At 40.5% G+C, this 24,319-nt stretch overlaps 1 protein-coding gene across 1 annotated transcript in view; it reads left to right on the top strand.

Moving 5' to 3' along the window:
- Nucleotides 1-24,115, top strand: part of XRCC5 (X-ray repair cross complementing 5) — a 61,220-nt gene extending 37,105 nt beyond the window's left edge. The window contains exons 17-21 of the mRNA XM_081938152.1: nucleotides 11,183-11,292; nucleotides 11,796-11,892; nucleotides 14,250-14,317; nucleotides 20,234-20,305; nucleotides 22,417-24,115. Coding sequence (XP_081794278.1) covers nucleotides 11,183-11,292; nucleotides 11,796-11,892; nucleotides 14,250-14,317; nucleotides 20,234-20,305; nucleotides 22,417-22,431 — 362 coding nt within the window. The 3' untranslated portion in view covers nucleotides 22,432-24,115. The remainder of the gene's footprint in view (nucleotides 1-11,182; nucleotides 11,293-11,795; nucleotides 11,893-14,249; nucleotides 14,318-20,233; nucleotides 20,306-22,416) is intronic.
- The last annotated feature ends 204 nt before the right edge of the window (nucleotides 24,116-24,319 follow it).

The following is a 24,319-nucleotide window of genomic DNA, read 5'->3' as shown; positions in this document are numbered from 1 at the left end:
ACACTTTTTGGAGCTCAAAACCAGATTCACACAACCCTGGTTTGCTGGGAGCTCCACCCCAAAATGTGTGAGACTGTAAACTTGTTAGTAAGGCCCAAAGGGAGAAATTGAGAGAGAGTAGAGATAAAATTAGTCAATGTTATGGTTTTCCCACAGTTGTAATGTATGACTGTGAAAGTTGGACCATAAGGAAGGCTAAGTATCAAAAAATTGAGGCCTTTGAACTAAGGTGTTGGGGAAGACTCCTGCAAGTCCCTTGGACAAACAAGTCAGTCCTAGAGGAGATCAACCCTGGCTGCTCTTTAGAAGGCCAGATCCTGAAGATGAAACTTAAATACTTTGGCCACCTAATGAGAAGAAAGGACTCATTGGAGAAGAACCTAAGGCTGGAAAATATTGAGGGCAAAAGAAGAAGGGGACAACAGAGAACGAGGGGGCTGGATGGAATCACTGAAGCAGTAGGCATGAGCTTAAATAAACTCCAAATGATGGTAGAGGACAGGAAGGCCTTGAGGAACGTTGTCCATGGAATCACGATGGGTTGGACACGACTTCGCAATTAACAACAACAAGAAGAGGTAAACTGGTAGAGTACCAAATAACTTTTAAAACCCAGATTAAGGAATCTTTTTTTCCCTCTCAAGAACTACCTGGAACTACCTACTAAGAGGATTGTACCAGAGATGAGAGGCTGAAACAAGAAATGGGTGGTGCCGTATTCACTTTTTCATCTTTTTCGTCTCTTTTTCTTTGGTCTTTTCTAAAAACCATGCTCTCCTAGAGACTTGAGGCCTTTGCTTGTAGATAGCTTTGGAAATTCATCTCTGGGCTACAGCTTTCTTTTTTCTGGTATAATATATACCGAGCAAAGTTTCTGCATGGGGTGTTTCATCTGGCATGTCTGGAGTTAGCATATGGACCTTGAATTTCTGCAAAGAACCTAGTAATCCAGTTTTGGCTTTGTGGCATGAAGGATCTGTCCAAAATGTATTAAAAATGCCTTCACAAGTGCATAACTGTAGGGTAATGTTAATAATTGAAAACAAGCTTCAGAGCAGTTTGCTTACCATTATTGATCATTATTATTGACAAACCTATGGTGACTTTTCCAGTTGAAAAATGAGTTTGATTTAAAAAAAAAAGTCTTCTTAGTTTAAAACAGGAGGGTCAAACTGGCGGCCCACGGGACAGATGCATCACATGCAGGCCACGCCCACCCCAGCTCCGCAAAGCAATGACAAACCATTCAATTCCTAGCTGAATTCAGTCTTTTTGGAAAGATCAGTAGGTAGACTTTCTTCACATGAAGTACTATTCCTCATATTTTAGACCAGTGGTGGGCAACCTTTTTTTTCAACTGAGCCAAATCTCGCCAAAACCACGATTGAAATTTACTTTGAGAGCCACATTTTTAAAACCGAAAATACATAGGATGGTACACTGTTTTTAGTTTCAATAAGTTTTTATTGAGAATATTCTGCATGCAAGTATCCACATAGGTTGGGAGGATACAAATAACACAACTAATAAAACAAAAACTTTAGAACGATATTATTTATCGATAACGTTAAATTCCGTAAAATTTGCCTTACAATGTAGAGAAAATTACATCCTGACATTGACTGACAAAGTCACAACCACTAATGTGAACATTGGCCTTGCATTTCCTTGGATAGTTTGAGTAAGTCAGGTTTGTATGTTGTTGTTTTTAATTTCATCTCTCTCTCCCACTTTCTTTCTTTTTTTCTTTTTCTTTCTCTCTCTCTCTCTGGCTCTTTGTCTCTCTCTCCCTCCCTCCCCCATCTCTCACTCTGTGTGTGTGTGTGTGTGTCTGTCTCTCACTCACTCTGTGTGTGTGTGTGTCTGTCTCTGTCTCTCCCTCTGTCTCTCTCCCCTCCCTTCCTCTCTCTCTGTCACTCTGTGTATGTGGGTGTGTCTTGTCTCTCACTCATTCACTTAATCACTCACTCTGTGTGTGTGTCTCTCTGTCTGTCTATCTTTCTCTCCCTCCCTCCCCCTCTCTGTCTCTCTCTGTCTGTGTGTATGTGTCTGTCTGTCTGTCAGTCTCTCTCTGATTCCCTCCCTCACTCCCTCTCTCTGTTCCTCTCTCTGTCTGTCTTTCTCACTCACACACACACACACACACACACACACACACACTGTGGTCACCTTGTTGAGTGTTCCAATCACATTTGAAACACTCAACAACTGGCCTGCATTTATGGTATTTTGCAGCATTCTGCAGTCATAGGACCAAAATTGGTTGTCACTCGCCCGGGCTTTTGCAGAAGCTTCCCTCCGAAGCCCGAGAGGAGGGAGGGGAGCGGGCACCCGGCACACAGAAGAGCCGCATTAAAGGGTGTAAAAAGCCGCATGTGGCTCCCGAGCCGCGGGTTGCCCACCACTGTTTTAGACCATGGGTGTCAAACCTGCGGCATCACGAAATGTCATGTGACAGCAAGATGATGCCGCAGGTTTGACACCCATGGTCTAAAATATGAGGAATAGTACTTCATGTGAAGAAAGTCTACCTACTGATCTTTCCAAAAAGACTGAATTCAGCTAGGAATTGAATGGTTTGTCATTGCTTTAAGTACATTACACTGGAAGAAGATGTAAAGTGTCTACAGGTGAACCTGTCCACCATCCACTTAACAAGAAAGATAAAAGATTCTTGGACTGAGTACAGGAAGTGCTTATAAAGAGAGAAGTATTAAGAGGCCTCCAAGGAGATAGAAGATTGCGAGGCAGAAGGAATAGAGAGATGGAGGAATACGACACTAAAACCCTCATCTGTCACAAATAAATGAACACTGAATGAGGAGAATAAGAAGACAGTGTGATAACGGAAGAGGGCTTAACACCAATAATTGAGTGGATGGCAATACTGATGAGAATTGGAGGAATAGAAATAAAGGATCAAGTTGGATGTGAAAGGAGGAGAATTCAAGAGGAGAATTGGAAGAATTTAAGACAGAGAAAGCCAAGAGTGAAAGTAAAACAGATGTGTTGGAAAGGAGTGTTAACAAATCCTAATTGAACAGGCTCCTGGCATTCGAACAACAGGGCAACTAGAGAGATCAACACGAGGCATTAGAAGTGAAGTGGCCAAGAACAGCAGTGGATTTTGGTAATTCTCCTAACCCCTGACAGCTAGTTGGAAGGTTGCCACTCTTAGTCTGCCTGCTGTGGAAAGTGAAGAAATGGAGCTGGTGCCAGTAGGGAGTAAGTTGCCCGCTCATATTCCTGTGGTCAGTGGGGATCAATATGAGAGCACAAATGATCGCTTCTGGCTTGCCGTAGGTCCTATGTAGTGGTAGGGCAACACAGGAAACTCTAGCCAGCTATGAAAGACCTATTTCAGAGACTATGGGAAGGAAGCGGGAGAGCGTTCAGTGACTGCAAGAAGAGGCTTCACAGCCCAGATTTTAAAGGAGTCATTTCAAAGAGACTCTGTTTTAATTGACTCACTATAATTCTGCCTGGGGATTTACTCCTACAGTATTCAAGATTGCTGTCAGGCCTAATATAGCTGGAAAATCCAAGAAGTGAGAACCATACGGATTTCAGAAACATATCTTGATTTCTAGTTAGGGGTAAAAATATAATCTTGTATGTTGACAAGCAGTGATCATGTTACTTAGTGTGCACTTAAAACTAAGCAGAGTACGGGGAAATCAGTAAATCAGTAAAATAGAATATAAACCAGCTTAAACAAAAATTTGGACACAATATGCAAAGAGCTATCTCTTTGGAGGAACTCTAATGCTGGGAAAGGTAGAAGGAAAGAGAAGAAGAGGATGACCTGCAGCAAGGTTAATTGATTCAGTTATGGTGGCAATGAGTGCATGGTTGGGAGAGCTGAAGGACCAGGTTAGCAATACCAAGTTAGGAACAGACCTTGCTGGAGGAGATCTACGCAATTTGCTAAGAGTTAACAACAACGTGATGGTACATAACAATAAACCAACCCCCTCCTCCACAGACACATATATCAACATAAGAGTTTAACAACAACAACAGCAAAACAAGACCTGGCAATGGCTAAGAGTAGGAAAGTTAAAGAAAGAGACCAAGGGATTAATTCTGGCTGCACAAGCCCAAGCCTTAAGGACAAATGTATACAAAGCCAAAATTGAGAAGACAGCAACAGACAGTAAGTGCCGCCTATGCAAAGAAGCTGAAGAAACAGTGGACCACCTGGTAAGCTGCTGCAAGAAGATCGCACAGACTGACTACAAGCAGCAGTCTGACAAATAGCAACTATGGTGCATTTGAATATTATTTGACTGTAAGCAAGAATTGGTGGGATCATAAAATAGAAAAAGTAATAAAAATGAAGAAGTTAAATTGCTTTCAGACAGACAGGCACCTGCCACATAACACCCCGGACTTAACAGAAAGACAAAGAAGTCTAGATAGTGGATGTGGCAGTGTCTGGAGACAGTAGAATAGAAGAGAAAGAACTGGAGAAGATAACAAAATACAAAAACCTACAAATAGAAATAGAACGACTATGGCAAAGGCAAGCAAGGGTGGTACCAATAGTAATAGGCGCCTTGAGTGCAATCCCAAAACAACTGGAGCATCACTTGAACACCATTGGCATTGAAAAATTTGCCATCAGTCAATTGCTGAAGGCGGCTTTACTTGGAACATCCTGCGACGATATCTGTAACACCGTCAAACATCCAGCTTTGCCTATCCCAGGTCCTTAGTAAGAATTCGATAAGTAGACAAAAATGCCAAACCCAGTCTGAACATCTGACTGATTGTGTGATAATCAATAATAATAAGTATAATAATAAATATAATAAACATAATAAATTCCTCATTCCAGCCTAATCCTAGTCTAAATCTATATCAATTATTGTCAAGGGAAGTTCTTTCAGTATTACTAAGGTCATTAATTTGAATTGGTGTTCAACAGGTCCTCAGCTTCTTTCACCCATCCACTTTCCTGAAAGATTCAATAATGGATTGAAGCTTCTGTTGGAGTCATGTTAGCATATTTCACAGTGATTAAATTCAAATTTTTTTTACTACCAGTTCTGTGTACGTGGCTTGGTGGGCATGGCAGAGGAAGGATACTGCAAAATCTCAATTCCCTCCCCACTCCAGGGAAAGAATACTGCAAAATCCCCATTTCCTCCCCACTCCTCGGGGAAGGATATTGCAAAATCTCCATTCCCATCCCACTCGGGCCAGCCAGAGGTGGTTTTGCCGGTTCTCCAAACTACTCAAAATTTCCGCTACCGGTTCTCCAGAACCTGTCAGAACCTGCTGAATTTCACCCCTGATATTTCACGGCGAATTGAAACTATCCAATTGTTTCCCCTTATTTTTTAATACATAGAATGAATTACACCATTCCAGGTTTTGGTTCCAAAAAGTAGCTACGAAGAATGCTGTCACTTAAGTGGCTAAGTATTCTTCAGGAAGGGAACAGATTGCTGTTTCAATGGGGAAGTCTGTGGATCAAAAGGAACTTGAAAATTCATTGACAATTGGGAGTGCCTTCACAATAAAGACTTCTATACTTTCCTGATGCCTGGGGTTTTAATTTAACACATCACCGAAGAGGCAGCATTCTAAAAATAGAGGGGTGGGAGGAAACAACAGGATTTCATTTTTATTGCTGCAGTTTATAAGAAATTATAATTTATGACAGGATCATTAGGTATGGAGGGGATGAACTTATAAAAGAAAGAATCTGACTATGCTATAAAGGAAGCAGCATTGGTACATCCTGGCCCAGTTTCTTTTTGCTGCAGGTCAGTAGAGCTGCTGCTATTATTGGATCACATTAAGTGTTACAAAATAAGTGTTATGGTCCCCGAATTAGCATCCAATTAATATGGATTAATATGTACATGTGCTACATTGGTTGCTTCAAATGGTGCTCCAGTGAATTCTTGGGGTTCAGAGATAGGGTTTTGTGGGTTTTTTTTTGTTCTCTGATCTTACTGATGGACATGCGCCTTAGAATGACAGGTTATTATTGAATTTATTTATATATTTATACTGCATGTTCACAGAGGGTAACTAACAATGTCAGCATAAAGTGAAATACTGTAATAGTCCAAGACAAGTCACAAAAACAGAAGATAAAACCTAATATAGAAACAACATGTGCTCCAATCTCAGTTATAACACACCTTCCTCTTGTGCAGAACGGAACAGAATAGGCCTTCAGTTCTTCACCATTTTCTTGAACCTCAAGATACAGCATTGCTGGTTTTCCTAGAAGATTGGCAAGGAGAAATTGAATATAGATAGTCCTCAACTTGTAACCATTGGTTTAGGGACCATTCAAAAAGTTACAAGTGTATTGAAAAATGTGATTTATGACCGTTCTTCACAGTTGCTACCTTTGCAGCATCCCCATGGTCATGTGATCAAAATTTAGATGCTTGGCAACTGCTTCACATTTATGACAGTTGCAGTGTCCCAAGGTCATGTGGTCACCTTTTGCGAACTTCTTCCAGGCAAAGTCAATAGGGAATCCAAATTCACTTACCAACTAGTTTATCAACTTATCAACTGCAGTGATTCACTTAACAACTGTGGCAAGAAAGGTCCTAAAATGGGGCAAAACTCATAATTAATAAATATCTCAATAACAGAAACGTTGGGCTCAATTGTGGTCGTAATTCTAGGACTACCTGTATTGGTATCTGCTTTTTTTCCTTAGAAATTTTGTAAGATTTTATATTTTACTATAATGCTTCAGTATTGTGGTTTAGAATTACGCATTTGTTTTTGTCATGAGGTTAAACTTGGCTCATACTTTGTTTTGTCCCATGCTTGGTGAGACACCTTTGTTGAATAGGATTATTTTTCTCATTTCAATCCAATTAGCTTTGAGAAACAGATATGGTACTTCTTATCTCTGAGGTGGTTTCATCACCACCTGTTATAAACAAAAACTCATCAGTTTTGATTGTCTCATTTTTGACAAGATTTCACAACCTTGAACCTTGATGGTCTCACTCTTGGCAGAAATGCAAGCATTCCAAGATGAGATAGGCTTGTTGTCTTTGTCCTTGAGATGAGACCATGGAAAAGTAGGAGTGTTTAATTATAGTTTAGACCTATATAAGCAGGTGATGTTCATCCATCATGTTCGAAGAGAATCGTGACATCTAACGGGTTGTGGGCTGTCCATGATGTGTCCGCAGGTGTCTGGTAAGGCCTATAGGGGCACGAAACGTTCTGCCACATGTCGGGCAGACGTGTGTGAGGACCATTGTTGCAGCATTTGCAGCTCTAGCTTTGCGTAGTGCTCACTTCTATTGTGCTATGGTTATTCTTCTGTCCTTGGATGTCTGGCAGCCTTGGTGGATCAGCGTGTGCCATTTCAATCGTTCTTGTGCCAGGGTTTCCCAGGAGGTGATGTCAATATCCATATATAAGCTAGTCAAATTGATGAAGGCCTAACCAGGAGGGCTTACTACGTTTGAAAAGGTCAGATTTTAATAACACCACACTAGTGGTGGGATACGACCCGTACACCCTGGTACGGGCATACCAGTGCCTGCTGGGAGCATCAGGTACCATTCCGGTACGGTGCTCCAGAGGGTTTACCAGCCCGCCCACACTCCTTACCTGTATTTGAGCTGTTCGGGGCTTCCATGCAGGTGCACAGAGTGTACAGCGCCTGCACGACGCTCCGCCGAGCAGCTAGAGCATCGCTGCAGGTATGTACGCATGCACATGTACGCGTGTGCTGTGTGTGTTCATGGGGTGGATGCCCGGCCCCGTTGCACTGTACCTGTTGCGCCGGGATCCAGAACCCGTCACTGCACCACACCTATCATCTGGGAAGCAATCAAATGTTCCAGTGCCTGAAATACTTCCAAAGACACTTCAGGCCCCTGAACTGGAGGATTGGCTGTTGTCTGTGTTATCCAACATTTTTAAATCCACATTCCCCAGACATTCTAGTTGTAGCACTACAATGATTTCCTCCCTGCCACTACTAACAATGTTTCCTTGCAGGTATTCTGTGAGTGCTCTCTAGAACATGGCATAGTTTCCTGCAGTACAAAAAAAAAAAACCCCTTCTAACTCTATTTTGTAACAGTGTTTTTTACTAAGCAACTACATTTTGGAAAATATTTTTGCTGTAATACACAGTATTGAAAAATGTGGATTGTTTGGTTTGTTACATATGACATAGCTATATTTTTGTTTTGAACCGTGGGAGTTCTATAATGGTATTGGGGGTGGGGGGTGGGAGAGGGAGAAGTCTTAAGCATAATGAACTAATTGTGGTGAGGAGTAGCTTCCTATGAAATCATGTGTATTCATTATGCAGTTAAATTTGTCGTAGCCGTTATAAAGATTAAATGTATTCTTTAAAAGGAGGGGAGCTGCAGCTATTGTATACATGTCAAGATAGCTTATTTCTTTCCCCATCAGTTTTGAAACGTTTGTTTATTTGACAAAGTAAAAGCCAACATAAAGGCTATTATTTCCTGGGTTTTATGAACAAGACCAGCTCTTTTTTCCATAGGATGACTCACAAGTGTCCTTAATTGTTTAGGGAAGTGTCTAGATCTGTTTGGAAGCTTTAACTTTCAGGATTCAATCTGAAGAGCCATGAGCACAGCTGGCCAGGCCAATCTCTAAAATTAAATTAAATCCTTTGTGAAGGCCTGTCAGTATTGCTTACTAATTGACTGCTTGGTCATTTTAAGCAGCTGCAAGAGCTGAGGTCCAAAGGTTTCATCTAATAATTAGGTGCAATACTTTCTGCAAGCCAAAGATTCTTCCTCACAGACCTACTCCATCAAGTATTATGTTATAATACAACACTCTTTTAAAAATAAAAGAAAAAACAATGTCTTCTATGCACATGGAACTTGGCATAGCCCAACCCATAAAGAAAAAATGTTTATAGTCTATTTTATTCACACACAGAAGGCTATTTTGGTTATGGATTAGCTTCCCTGTTATGCATGCTTGGATACCTAGATTTAATTTGTGAAATAAGAGGTGCTTGGCACTTGTACTGGATGTTTGTCTGCCAACTCTTCTGATGAGAAACCCGAGGTGATAGAACTTGTGAACTGCACACTAAATTTGAGAAATTAATGATTACTTATCAGTTATTTAGCATAATTTAAAAGTGTAGCATTACAAAATTACTCATTACTTCTTGAAAATAGGTTTAAAACAAGTTTGGGAGCCAGATTTAGGTAAACAGCTGGAGGATGCAATATGGCATTTTTTTAATGAAACCTGGGGAATTGCTATGTGCCTAAGTGGAAGAATTAGATTTTAAAATCTCCCCTCACTGGTATATAACCCCTAAAGAAACTCACAGATAACATCTGACCACAAGATGCTGGGAGGGTTGTAATCAGAGAGGGATTTTCTTCCCTTAGAGCAGAGGTGTCAAACTCTAGGCCTGGGGGCCGGATCCGGCCCACGGAGTGCTTAGGTCTGGCCTGCGGGGCCACCCTGGAAGCAGCGAAGGAGCGGCCCATGGTGCCTCTGCCAGCAAAAACCGTTTTTGCTGGCACAAAGTTGCAGGAAGCCATCACAGCTGAAAATGGAGCTTGTGACGGCTGCGTGGGGCCATTCCGAGCTCTGTTTTTCTGGCAGATGGTCGCAGGAGGTTGTTTTCTGCTGTTTATGGGGAAGAAAAGGCACCCTTTTGGGGTCTCATTCAGTGACCATTTAACGGAAGGGACCTGGAGAAGGCATGGTGTATCAGACATCATGGGACAAGCAGAAACGAATAGAGAAAGATGGAAATGAGCAAAGGGCTTCCTAGCCATGGCGCTCAGCTCCTCCCTTAGTACCGGTTGCATACTAGCTTGGTCTTGGAAAGATCTACTCCATTCAAAACTAAAGTTAGTAAGATCTGAGAAGACTCCAAACCCACAGCCATTCAGTCTTGCCTTGATTGAGCCTGAGCTTGTGCCTCCACTCTCAGGCTCCTACATTTTCTAGATACTTCAGAAGCATCTTGATGGAATCATTTGTCAGCCTGGAGCACAGACATACACTTGATCATAGCGATGATACTTAATTCCATGCTATTGGATGACCTTGCTCGGTAGCCTCATATAAATGCTAAATGGATGGAGAGGTTGTAAAGTTATGTAGAACTCCTCAAAGCAGAGGTTTATGGCTACCCTCGCCCTCCCCATCTAAAATTGCCAACTGGTTTTGATCCTGCCCACCCCAAAAAAGAATACCAAAACACTTTTCCCTGAACTCCCAGTTTTCTAGGTTGAGCCGTGCCATGATCAATCATACTGAAAACCACTGAAAAATCAAAGAGGGCCAGAATAGAAACAACTGTTCTATTGTAATCAATGTTATTTCGGTACTATAACCTGATCTGAATTCTGACTGAAAAGGGGCCAGGTAATCATCTTCCTCCCGAACCATTTTATGAAGGGGTGGGATTCAGCCAGTTCTGACCGGTTCGGATGAACCGGATTTTGCATCTAGTTCGCTGAACTTGTTGTTGCAAGGACTGGCTGGCTCACTCACCCTGCCCCTCACAGGAGTCTCGCAGCCCGTTAATCATGCCAGGTAAGTAGAGGGCCCGCGCAAAGGGTCTGGGAGGGCAAAAATGGGCCTTCCGGATGTCCGGAAATGGGGCCGTTTCCGGCTTAAGGAGGGCCTCCGTAGCCTGGGGGAGACCATTTTCACCCTCCTGGAGGCTCGAGGAAAGCCTCCGGAGCCTGGGGAGAGCGAAAAACAAGACTACCAGAAGTTCCAGAAGTCCGAAAAGGGGGCTGTTTCCAGTCTCCAGAGGGCTTCCGGAGCCTGGGGAGAGCCATTTTTGCCCTCCAGGAGGCTCAGGAAAAGCCTCTAGAGCCTGGGGAAGGTAAAAATGCTCCCTCCCCAAGGTGCAGGAGGCCAAATAGGCCACACCCACTATGGCCACATCCACCCAGCAACCGGGCAGAAAACTGGTTGCTAACATTTTTGAATCCCACCGCTGGCTCTTATGTTGCCATTTGACTATATTCTTAACCGCCTTCCTGCAAAAGGAAAGGATAAAAGCTATAAAGTAGCATTGAGTCCAGGGATGGTTTCTTAAAGTTAACGCTTGAGTTATCAGCATTGTAATACATTGCAATGACATTTGAATGACATCCACACTGCTTACGCATTCCAAATGATATATCTGAATTGTATGATTCTTGTCTTCCAGTTAGTCAGCAGCTGATAAAACACATTTTCCAGTTTTTGGAAAACAGAGGGATTGTGTATTATATGAAGAGCATCCATTGCATAAAAGTTTTCAGAGAGGACGCTATTAAGGTAACATGGATATTAAAGCCATAATCTTTTCTGGAAAGCAAGATCAAAGAGATATGGTGTTTTTTTTTTAAATTGAAAACTGATGAAGTGGCATCAAAAAATGCACAGAACGAAATGGTTAGAGATAGAAAAGATACGGCTGTGCTCCGCTTTCGATCTGAGGTCCATATTCCTCAGATCGAAAGCTTTTTTGAAATTTTCAATTACCCGTAACGGTTAGATGAAATAGAAGTTTCATCTAAAATAATGTCTTAGTTCGAGCCACTAAAGAAGCACTGCTCCTTTGATAAATGATTTGATAAATCACATTTCCTTTGGGATTCACTGCATACTTGAAGCTTCAATCCAAGTGAGGGCAGATGAATGTCTGTGTGGTGGTTTGAAATTCTCTTCTACGCCCGCTTCATTCAGAGTCTCACGATGAATTAAGAATATGGTGTCTCTTTGGTGTCAAGCTAACTTTATTTCCCTGTCTTCTTCATTTGCTGTTGTCACCATGTCAGCTGTCAGAAGTGCAGTGCTTTAATGATTTTTTGGAGGCGTTGAAAAAAAGGATGGAAGACAAAAACTTACCAGATTTCTGGGAGATTGTGATACAAGGTATGTCAAATATTAGTTTATGGTAAGCAACAGACAAAGACAAGATTTAATTGTAAAGCATATCAGAAGTGTGAAGGAAAAATACTTCTATTCAAAATAATTATTTTAAATTATTGTATTTATTAATCAAATTTAGATGCCACCCATCTTATTGTCTAGGTGACAAATGTAGACTACACACACACACACACACACACACACACACACACACACGAATGCAAAAGAAACATATGTATATGTATGTCAGTTTGTATTCCAGGAGGCACATGTGTGTGCACCAGTGGTGGGTTTCTATTATTTTTACTACCGGTTTGCTCACGCATGCGCACAACGCTTCTGCGCATGTGTAGAAGCTTCTGCACATATGCAAAAGCATCCAGGTGGGGGGGGGGAAAGAGCCTCCCGCCACCACTACTACCGGTTCACTCAATCCGGGCCAAACTGGCAGCAACCCACTTCTGCTATGCATGCAGGAATACATTTACACACACACACACACACACACACACACACACACACATGCACGCACACACATGCACGCACACAAACACATTCCTTGTGTGTCCAATCACTCTTAGTCAATAAAAATTTCTATTCTATTCTAGTTCCTATCCTAGTTCCTATTCTAAATGTGTGTGAATGTCTGTGTACTCATATGTGCACAAGCACATGTGCGTATAGAAAGTATTCATTTTTAAATACAAGTTCAGGTGTGCAATTCTGCTACCAGTAATTGTAATATTGAACCCAGTACTATTGAAAACACATTTCAGTCCATATTATGTTATCCTGCAGGTAGAAAGGGTATGAGTCATGAAATGCTTCACTAATCCCTTCATCCCCATTATTATCCTTAGCTCCATTTTCTCCACTACTCCAAAGGGTATTGGTGGAGCATAGGGAAGTAGCAGAGATCAATTCCTCTGCTGTTCAGCCACTAGATCAAAAGCTTCCCATAGACAGAGGCATTATAGTATTTCATTCCTAGAAATTGTTTGATGCATTCAACTCATTCTCCATAATGGTAAAATATTTGAACAAATTATTCCATGCAAGCAGCATTCAAACAATATATTCCATTGTGAATGTTTTGGGGCATGTGGGCATAGCGAATACGGGGGGGGGAAATCCCCTGTAGCCAGAATGTTTGAAATAAATTTATACTTATTTTGTTGTACTTACTTTTTAGCTGAGATATCCTCCCACTTTGCATTGGATCTGCTTGTACTTCTTTATACATAACTCATAACAGATCATAACTTACCTGCTACATTTGGCCAGCTGCTTAAAATAAAAGTATTATTGCACGTTCTTGTTCCCATGCTTATTGAAATTTGGGTAGTCATCTCCAGATGGAATGAGGGAAATTTTTTCATAGATGTAATGCAGAAAGCTTTTATAGAGGTATGGCAGATTTATGTGTCATGCTTCAATCAAGTGGGGAATAATCAATCAAAAGAATGTTTTGTGTAAGCTAATTTTAAAACTGGCAAACAATAACTCAAGCATTCATGCCCATATAGCTTTTATTTTTTACAGGCACATACATAAAGACTTGTGCGTCCACAAAACAGAAAGCCACTTAGTTTATATAAATCCTTCCCAGCTAAAGGATTTTTACATTAATGACAAATTGAAGAGTATGAAGGAAATATTTGGCTAAAAACATAGGACAGTCAATCTTGGCTGTATATCAAGTAGAGGTGCTAAATCATAAAATAGAAAATGTCAGCTTCCTGAGCAAGCTAGCAGATGTTTCCCCATAATAATTATAGCGGCAATCAAAATTCATAAACATCTGGTTACTTATATAAGGAGGGAGTTGTTATCAATTAGAGGTTGGTTATAACCATTCTCATCTCTTGAATACGGGTCGTGACATTTGTAGCCTAATTCAGTTTTGACTTTTCCTCCGAAGAAGTTAGTAGCTGGGCTAGAGAAATATTAGCAGTAAGGGTGAAACTGGCTGGTGTTGGGAAAAAATAATGCAGTAAGCCAGATCAAAATCAATTGATCTCTTAAGGAACATTTAAACATTTCTGATAGAATGAGAAGGACTAAAAATGTTTGTCTCCCCCATCAACAATTTGCTTCAGCTACTTTTATTCTTTTTAACCCAGGTAATCTGGATTATAGAATAGTTCTGTGGAAGACCAGAACGCCTTGCTTTAAAACATATTGTTATGGGTTATATTTATTGAATAGTTGAATTAGGTATATAGTACTTAGCCAATATATGAGTGATGCTGCCATGTGGATCTCAAAAAAATATTTTGATTTCTGACTATGATACTTTGATCTGATCTGCTTTAGCTAATGCGAAAAAGGTTAAATGTATATTACTTGCTTACTTTTAGAAGGAATTTCATTGATCACCAATGAAGAAGCTGAAGGAAGCTCTCTTACAGCTGAAGATGCCAAAAAGGTATCAGGGTGTAGCATTTTTATACTCAAAATACATGGTTTGCATTAGGCTCTTGGTAATTATGGAATATTGTCACTACTTAGTCCCATCATACAGATGATACCATCTTTAATTCTAGTAAATTCATTTCTGAAGGAAAAGTTCTAGCTTTATATTTCCCTTATGTAAATATATATGTATGTCCCTACAGGATGTGATAGAAGATCCCTATTTTCTGCTATTCTGATTCAACTATCCTATATCCTTCTCATTGTTAGCACTTTTAACTAGCATATTACTCTCATCATCCTGCCCTTCTTTATAGGAATATTATGTGGAAATAGACATGTACAGGTTGAAAATAAAATCAGCCTTGCATTCTGCTTCACTACATTTATATTGTTAAGGAAACTGCTGAGAATTCCAACCTCTTGTTTGTTAAATCTTTATGGTTCATGTATTGATAATAGTTTGTTCCTTTTTATAACAAGGCAACTGGTAAGGACATATAGACCAGAGGAGGATTTTTGCCATTTCGCCCTGGATTGGGCGAACTGGTAGTGGCAGAAGTGGGAGGCTCCGCCCACCCACCTGGACACTTCTGCGCATGAGCAGAAGCTTATGTGCAGAAGTGTCGTGCGAGCGCATGTGCATGAGCTAACCAGTAGTCAAATAAATTGAAACCCCTCACTAATGTAGATCAAACTGACAAGGATAGGAGTCATTTATTCATGCCAGCTCTAGATCAAGCATGTGGATCACCTGATGCATCCCCAAATCTTTCTTCTCAGGACAGTCATCACAATTGGGCCACAAAGCACTGAATAGAATATCTATGATTTGGGATCAATGTAATACATATCAATAAAAATTAAGACCTATTATAAATAGAGCCTGCATTTAATACACAGCAATTGCTAGAATTATTTTGTGGTGGCGCAGTGGTTAGAATGCAGTACTGCAGGCTACTTCAGCTGACTGCTAGCTGCAGTTTGGCGATTCAATTCTCACCAGCTCAAGGTTGACTCAGCCTTCCATCCTTCCGAGGTGGCAAAAATGAGGACCCAGATTGTTGGAGGCAATAGGCTAACTCTGTAAACCATTTAGGAGAGGGCTGTAAAGCACTATGAAATGGTATGTATGTCTAAGTGCTATTGCGATTGCTATTCCTTTTCAGGCCTTAGTGTCTTTAGAGGTCTATTCTTGGAATTTCTTCCCTAGCTCCAAATGACTTAGATTTCGGGCCCAACTTTAAGGTGATGTTAAGAGATTTTCTGCTCATATTGTGTAGATACGGATTCGGACTGTTTCTTGTAATATTGCCTAATTACATGTAGTCCTGGATCATCAGTGGGCACCATTGTATGATTTAATTATATTTACTACTGATGGTTGAATAAGATCATTTAGTGTTGGTGAAGCATCATTAATTAAACATTTAGCTTACTAACTAACATGGGGAGTACACCATTTGGTTCTACCTTGCTGGACTTTTGTAGGATCTTTTGTTACTGAGTCTGGGGTCCCTGTGTGTGAGCAAACCAGTATCATAGTTGTATTAGTTGTATTGGTTAGTCCTTTATCTCAGCTGCTATGTGCGCTGCTCATTGCTTGCTTTATAATGTTTTTATCCTCTTTTTAATCATTGTTAGCTGCCCACAGTCAAGTGTTTGAGGTAGATGGCTGTACAAATAGATGGAATAAATGAACAAATATGTGGACCAGGCCTTGAATTTCAATACAGTTAATCAGGCTGCAGATCAGCTTCTGTTCAGATCATAGGCTACATTTATTTCTATGTGCAACTAGATTGATTTAAAGGCACTTAATATTGTCATAGATTTATAACACACATCTAAAGCACCTGCCATTAAAGGGAGCATGTTGTATTTAAATCGTGACCAGCAAGTCTATATATGTTTTGCAAATGATTTGGAAGAAGAGCTTCAGAGCTAGTGTGAGCATGACCCCACTCTACATTCATTAAAGTAGACCAGGGTCCGCAAACCTAAACACTTAAAGAGCCATTTGGACCCGTTTCCCACAGAAAAGAAAACACCAGGAGCCACAAAGGTCCTAACCGGAAGCCCCCTATTCAATTCTGGAGCTGACTGGAAGTTCAGTTCCCCCACCGTAGAGTTTCCTCCTAGTGTGGCGTACTTTTCCCTCTACCTGTCATAACCGAAAGCCCTATCAATTCTGAAGACAACTGGAAAACCCTCCCCTTGCCATAGAGTCTTCTCCTGGCACACTGTGCTTCTCTCCCCCCCTCCCCACTGGAAGCTCCTCTCAAAATTGTGGTGCCGACCGGTGACGGAGCCGCAACAGAAGGAGGAAAGAGCCACATGTGGCTCCAGAGCCGCAGTTTTCTGACCCCTGAACTAGGCCAACGTTTTTCAAATTTCTGTGGGTGCCTGAAAACAAGAGGCTTATGCTTTAAGACAGTGGCCCCCATCCTTTTGGCCACCAGGGACTGATTCCATGGAGAGAGGTTTTTTCACGGACAGGAGGGGGCGTGGTTTCATGTGTGGCCTATATCCTGTGAATGGGGCTTTGCTTGTTTGCTCGGCCTGGTTTCTGGGATGCCATGGATTGGTGTCAGTCCACAAACCAGGGGTTGGAGACCCCTGTTTTAAGAAATGATGTGACTTTTCAAATAACAATACCCTTGTCAGCGTTCCAAATATCATCCAAAATTAAAATCAGAGTTCAAGGCAGAGCTTTCCTCAAAGTTCCAATTTATTAAGAGAGACATGTTGGTACATCTGTGGAAAACCCGAATCTGAAAACTTCCTGGGTTTCCCACCCAGTTGAAAGTTCATGATCTTGCCCCCACACACCCACATGTCCATCACATGGTCCAATCTTCCATTGCCACGCTGGCAGTTCCACCCATCCAGTTCTGGTCAGGCTCAGAGGTGTAGAGACAAAAGACGACCTTGGGCTTCCAGAAAGGAATTTTTTATTTTGACAACAACACATTCTACTCCTTACTATTCCCCCTCCCAATTCCCCAGTAATGAAAAAGCATAGTAAAATAATAGAGAGTGTGGCAGGCCAAAGATCCTAAAAGGAACCAGCTGCAGGCCTGACAACCCTTTTACTGTCTCATGCAAAGTCTGATAACATTGAAAGTGCTTTTCCGAACAACAAAAGCAATAGAAACAACAACATCAGAAGCCATACATGCTTTGGAATTATTTCCAGAGCATGTATGGTGCTAGTAAGCAGCCATTTGTAAAAAGTTGATACGGTACAACTTGTCCTGTGACTCATGCCCAACATCGGCCCTCAGTCTTTTTCACTGAGGAGATAGTTCTCATTAAAACGGATAGATATTCAAAAGAGCAAATACAGAAAGTGTTCCACTGTCGATAAGAGAGGTGGGCCAAACATTTTCGGTCACCTATCTTGTGAAAAGTGAAGGATTTCAACACAATTATTATATGTAATTTCATTTTGTATCAAAGTAATGCCGATCGTTTCAGGAAGCGGGGAAAAAACAGTCTGCTGATGCTTAGTAGGTTTTGATTCAAAATAAAAAAAAAAGTTTAACATAGTTGCTAAGCAATTTCTCATCATCATCACGTAACACATTTCAGTTATGTGTTGCTTACATTTAATTTAGTGTTATGCTGCCACTTTGGAGGCCTCGGAGTAAATATGTGGTTTTCAAAAATAGCATTTTACCTTAATTAACTATAAAATGGGATTTGCTCCGTTGCAAAAAAAGGTGTTTAAATTTGACAGTTTGCTGTTACTTCAACATTGCCTGTACAATAATTGCGTTTCATCCACAATGTCAGAGAAAAGAAGAGCATCTAGGCATGCTGTGTCACAACTGTGCAATCTTTCTTACTCTTTCTGTGGGTTTTGTTTTGTTGCACAAGGCTGTGGAATCAGCCTTAAAAGTAAATATTTTTTTGAGTATAGAGTGCCTGTAGGCTACTAAAGAAGTGATATTGGATATTGATACAAATAAATCAGCTATCAGGTTAGATCCAACATTGTAAGGATGTAGCCCCGTTCTTGAAATGTGAGGTACCCTTTTGTTGGTTCCATTTCCATTGCGCATTTGCTTCAGGGGTTCCCTTGCCAAAATTCTCTCTTTGCAAGCTAGACTGGAACTAATATAAAGAAAGAAGATTCAAGATATCTGTTAAACAGGGTTTTTAGAAGTAAGGTTAAGGTCACAACCTCAATTCCAAGTGTGTATCCTGCTTTCAAATGAGATACCTCTCTCTATCATTTAGGGCAGTAAAATTCTTATTCATTTCCTTCTGCTTTTTGTTTTTTTGGATTAGGGCTAAAATTTGCCTCTCCTGTGAAGGCAAAGTAATTTGTATCTGTTCTCTGTTTTGATAACGGTCATTCCAAGTGATATGATTTTTTTTCTCATATCAGCAATTCTATAGATAAATGACCGAGGGCTACAAGTGGAAATATCTGACATCAGTGGTTTCTATTGCACTCTGTGAAAAGGCACTGTAGGATGCAATCTATCACGCATACTGTAGATGGTAATCAAAAGCACCAAAAGTAATACTGCTAAATTAAAGTTCTGTTTGTATTCTAGCTGGGAAATTGAATCAAAACAAAGCTTGTGCTAAAAAGAAAAAAAAATCCAGAAGTCAAATACTGTTGATCTTTTTTTGTGATGTAGAATTAAGAGGTAGATGGGCAATTTATTGGTATCATACGACAACTTTAAGAATAAAATTGTAATTGGTAACCATTAGTCTAATGCAAGCATTTGATAGGATATTTGCTGTTTCTAATATTTACAGTATATTTACTATGTTTTCTATTCTTTACATTCTGCAATTCTACATTTGATGGATGAATTTTAATTGTGGTATTAAAGCAGGAATGTTGTGCATGAGTGTGATAGTGTGGAAGGAGACCAGAGTTTTGTCTTGACCATCTTAGGCCTTAGCTTTCTTGAGTCACCCATTTCATACAGAATGATCTCTATTGGATATATTCTGTTCCTGGAGATTCTTCACACAACCTAAAGCATTTCTTTCATTCTTTAATTTCTTATTACATTTTTGTCCTTCTGTCTAGTCTAGTCTGTTTTGTCTAGTTTTGTCTTTCTGTCTAGTTTCCAAATAGCAATAGCAATAGCACTTAGATTTATATACCACTTTACAGTGCTTTACAGCCCTGTCTAAGCAGTTTACAGAGTCAGCATATTGCCTCCAACAATCTGGGTCCTCATTTTACTCATCTTGGAAGGATGGAAGGATGAGACAACCTTGAGCCTGGTGAGATTTGAACTGCCAAATTGCTAGCAGCCTGCAATACTGCAGAAGTAGCCTGCAATACTGCACTCTAACCACTGCGCCAGAGGTGGGTTTCTGCCAATTCGGATCGGGCGAACCAGTGGTGGCGGTGGCGGGAGACTCCACTGGCCGCTTCTGTGCAGACGCATCATGAGCGCGAGCACGTGCACGAGCAAACCGGTAGTGAAAAAATTGGAAACCCACCACTGCACTGGCCACGTGGCTCATAAATAGGTGTTTTAGTAACAGTGAAGAAGCTAAGAGTAATGTAGAGCGCAGAGTGTATGCTTGCCTACTCAATGAAAGATGCTCTATAGAAAATGCACTTAAGAGTGTCATCTTTATTATCAAGAGCCTATCTTACTTTCTAATTGAAGTATATTATGGAAAAGAGTGACATCTGTTTTTCCAAACCTTTTAACCTTCCTGATTCAGTTTTTTTTCTTCCTTTTCTGTACGTTGTTGTTGCTATTAATAAGGGAGGGAGGGAAAATTAATCTTTAATAACACATCACAGGGTGAGGTTGTTTTGGGGAAAATAGGAGGAGGAAGGAGTTAGATATGTTCACAGCCTTGGTTGTTTAATAATAAATAAGGTGGGATATAAATAAAAATATGTTGCTGATTACATGCGAATGAATTTTACTTGTAGTTTTTGGCTCCCAACGAAAAGCCCATGGAAGTTTCACCAGTTGCAGAAGAGGGTGGTGATGTTGATGATCTGGTAAGTATTTTAACGTTGGTAATGTACACATGCTGGATAGTGAGACACGGAATCAGAATCGTTGCTCACCCTATAGCAGGGGTGTGAAACTCGATTTCATTGAGGGCTGCATCAGGGTTGTGTTTGCCCTTGGGGGGCCGGGATGGGCATGGCCAGGGTGAGCATGGCCAGCTTGACGTCACTTGTGTCGGGAGCATCTGTGGTTTCCCGAGCGCTCTGCAAGCGAAAACGGGCTCCCGAGGCCCGTTTTCAGCTGTGACAGCCTCCGGCAACCCTCTGCCAGAGAAAATGGAGCTCTGGAAGGCTGCCAGTAGCTCTCGCAAGCCCCGTTTTCAGCTGCGACAGCCTATTGCAACCCTCTGCCAGCAGCCCTCCCAAACTCCATTTACGCTGGCAGAGGCACCATGGGCTGGTCCTTTGCTGTTTCCAGGGCAGCCTCATGGGCCAGATCTGCTGCGCGGGCCTTGAGTTTGACACCCCTGTCCTATAGTATTGGCTGGTCTATAGTGTCCCCATTGGCAGATTGACCTCTTAAACCAAAGCTTACCTGAATTTGTGGCCCTTGGATTTTAATCAGGGAATTTATAAAAAGGAGAATTCAAATTGTGGAGAAGGCTCTCGAAGGACACATAATTCGGTTGTGTTAGAAGGTGAGGCACTAATTCTGCTTTGCCTGGACCTGACTGTGCATCCCACCCTGAAGTGTTTTTGCTCATCCGCAGCAAGTAACAAATTACAAGGCTGACATGTTTAAGCAAATACCTTTTCCAAAGAGCCCTGATTAGTTCCATTAATGGAGAGACCCTGCAGCAGTTGGAGCAAAAGATACGTTCCTTCCAGGTGGATAGCTTTAGCATTGCACCCATCAGAATACCTATGTGGCAAATGGGTAGAAAATATATTGGAGTTTCTAACTAGCACAGCTTCTCCTTTCTCTCACTTTCTCCTCTGGCTCAGTGGTTTTCAGAGGAGAAGTCAGATGCTTCACTTCAGTTGATTTATAAGGTTCCAGCTGGATTCACTTCCTAATAAACAGATCTAGGAATATGGACGGCTAAGCACAAGTGCTGTATGTAGTTGCGTGGTGAAGCTGTAGGCTGGAAATCTGACTCTGTCTTCTATCAAAATGATGGCTTTTTAGTGGATTTGGTTTTTTAAGGATATATATTGTAAAAGAGGGCCCGAGTCTAGATATTTGCGGCTCATTATTGGATTGTAAGTGATAGAAGCAAGAAGAAGCAATATACCTATTCTTGTTGTATTGCACATTTTAAAAAACCATAACCCAATCTGTCTCATAACATCTTCCTCAAAGATGCAAAGATTATCCATTACCTATGTCAGTGTTTCTCAACCTCAGCAACTGAAACACTGATTTATGCTATTTGAAAACTTTATTGCCATTAGGATGCCACTCTTATAAAGTTTCACCCTCAATGAACCAGAGCACCTCAATGAAGACACACTCTAGGAGTATAAGAACGGGCCACTCCAGCTGTAGTATAACATTTGGAGAATAAAAATAACATGAAGTAATTCTCCTCTCATCAAGCAGTTATTCACAGTTTGCTTCTGCCTCTGTGTGTCATTTCACAACCGTGTTTATTTAGAGTGTAGTCGATTTATTTCCTTTTTATTTTTGTTGGAAGCTTAGGTAGCAAATTAGGTCCGCATAGTAATCATTCCCAATTTCTATATAGTTTCTAATACATGTATTGTTGATTACTAGGCTAAGGAATATATTGTATAGAAAATTTAATATGCAGACTTAGTTCTGTTTGAGTGTATAAGTGTATGTAAAAATACAGATCAAAGAACAGTAGAAAAATATAATCAATGTATTGTGGGAACATAATGCTTACTCTATGCAAGCAATAGAGTTCAAGCTTCTGTTAAATCCTGAATCATTACACACAAATTCTATCCTCAACTCAAAATATCCTCAAAATAATGAGTCCAAATTTTAGTGAATTGTCCTCCTTAGTGGAAGAAATCCAGGATATTTTTTTAAAAAAACAACTGAAAAATGATGTTTATTTTTCAAAAGTTATTTTTATGTTTTTCCACAATTGATAGTCTCTTTTCAAATACTGCTTTTTGTTCTCTTGCAGCTGGACATGATTTAAATAGTCAAGCAGCATTTGATAGCCAGGACATGTGAAGTGTGCAGCTCCAGAAAGGAAGCCAGTTCCAAAGAAACTGCTTGCAAGCTTTAAATCTTGGTTAGCAGAAGTCTTAAGAAAAATTGTCAAGGCGAGCCACAATATTTTGCTGTCTCAATTTTCCTTCACTGCTTGGAGAAGACAGGATATCAGTGTGGAATCTCAGCGGACTTTATATCTAGAAATATATATGCATTTTTAGTATGTTGCTGAAATGTTACGGGTTTGGAGCTATTGTAAATGTTAATAGCATTGTTTAAGTGTTTTATAGTCTATTCTGAAAGTTTATAAACTGTAACCAAGTAAAAAAATACTCCTTAGCATAATACCATTTGAACATACCCATGATTTGAGTCGGCCATCTTAATACAATCGATGCTGAATCATCCACTGTCCAGCTTTTATGTTCAGGTTCAATGCCTATTCACAAGGTGCCATGGGCAATTGGGCATCCTTTCAAGGAACAGTTGAGGTGGGAGAGGGGACATAACAAACTGTGTCACAATACCATATATGTATAGGTAGTCCTCGACTTAAAACCACAATGGTGCCAGAATTTCTGTGCTAAGCAAGGTAGCTGAGTGACTCATGTCCAATATTACAACCTTTTTTATTTACTTACTAAATTTATTTGCTGCCTGTTGTGTAAGAATATAACTCTTTTTGCTATAGTTCTCAAGTGAATCACTGCAGTGAGTAAATGAATCAGGTGGTCATTAAGCGAAGCCATCTTCCCCCGTTGACTGTGCTTGTCGGAAGCCAGCTGGGAGGGTTGGACATGGCAATCATATGATCCTAGGATGCTGCAACCATCATAATAGATACATGCCAGTTGCCAAATGCCTAGATTTTGATTACGCAACTATGGGGATGTGGCGATGGTTGTAAGTCACTTTTTTCAGTGCTGTTGTGACTTGGATCATTAAACAAATGGTTGTGCTGTAAGTCAAGGACTACCCATTGATTTTATGTATCGGATGTCATAACTCAAATATCTTTATGTGGTGATGTCATGACATGCATTGTCGTTTTGACGTTGTTGGTAGTTATAAGTTACCCATGCAAGGTCCATCTGTAGCTTAAATTACTGTTGTAACAAAAACATAAAATATTTGATTTGGGGGTCCAACTCACGATGACTTCACGGTTAGTAAAGAGAGGTCCATTCCTATCAACAAAGATCGGCTTTAGAGTACAAGGTTGTCCTCAGTTAACAATGGTCATTGGGACTGGAATTTCCATCACTAAGCAACATAGTCATAAAGCACAACATCAGGTGACCGCATCATGTAGTGAGGATTTGGGTCATTTAACAAATTCCAGGTGTTTTGCAAGCAGGCTGGCAGGGCGGTAAGATATGGAGTGGAGAAAGCTGCTGCCAGGTGGAGGGAGGGGGCATGAGTGGCATAGGTTACATATTTAATAATGTAACAAATGGTATGTAGCAAATTGCCTTGCATGTGACCTATCAGATGAAAGTTCTTGTTCCTATGACACATGACACCTGGAGGCTCCCATGAGTGATAATAATGATGTACATTTTGGAGATATGCATCAATATTTCACTAGTGTCACAACTTTGAAAAGGTAGCAACTGCTTATCAAACTACATACTGAATTCTATTCTGTACTGTTGCCTGAACAGGACTTCAGTTTTTGTTCCAATGAAAATACATATTTTCTAGTGTAATATACTGTAATTATTTGCCTGTATATAAAAGAAAAGCTGGCCTTTGATAGCATAGCAATTTGTTTTGACTTTTAAAAAAATTATTATAGGATTAGTGTTTTTTTTACTTGTGCCTTATTAGAAGAACACTATTGGATCAGGTGCCTAACAGGAAATATTTTT

Source organism: Natrix helvetica (assembly GCF_964273705.1).
Source record: "Natrix helvetica genome assembly, chromosome: 1".
NCBI classification, from domain to species: domain Eukaryota; kingdom Metazoa; phylum Chordata; class Lepidosauria; order Squamata; family Natricidae; genus Natrix; species Natrix helvetica.
Note: the sequence above shows the minus strand (reverse complement) of the source record. Positions and strands in the feature narration are given on the sequence as shown.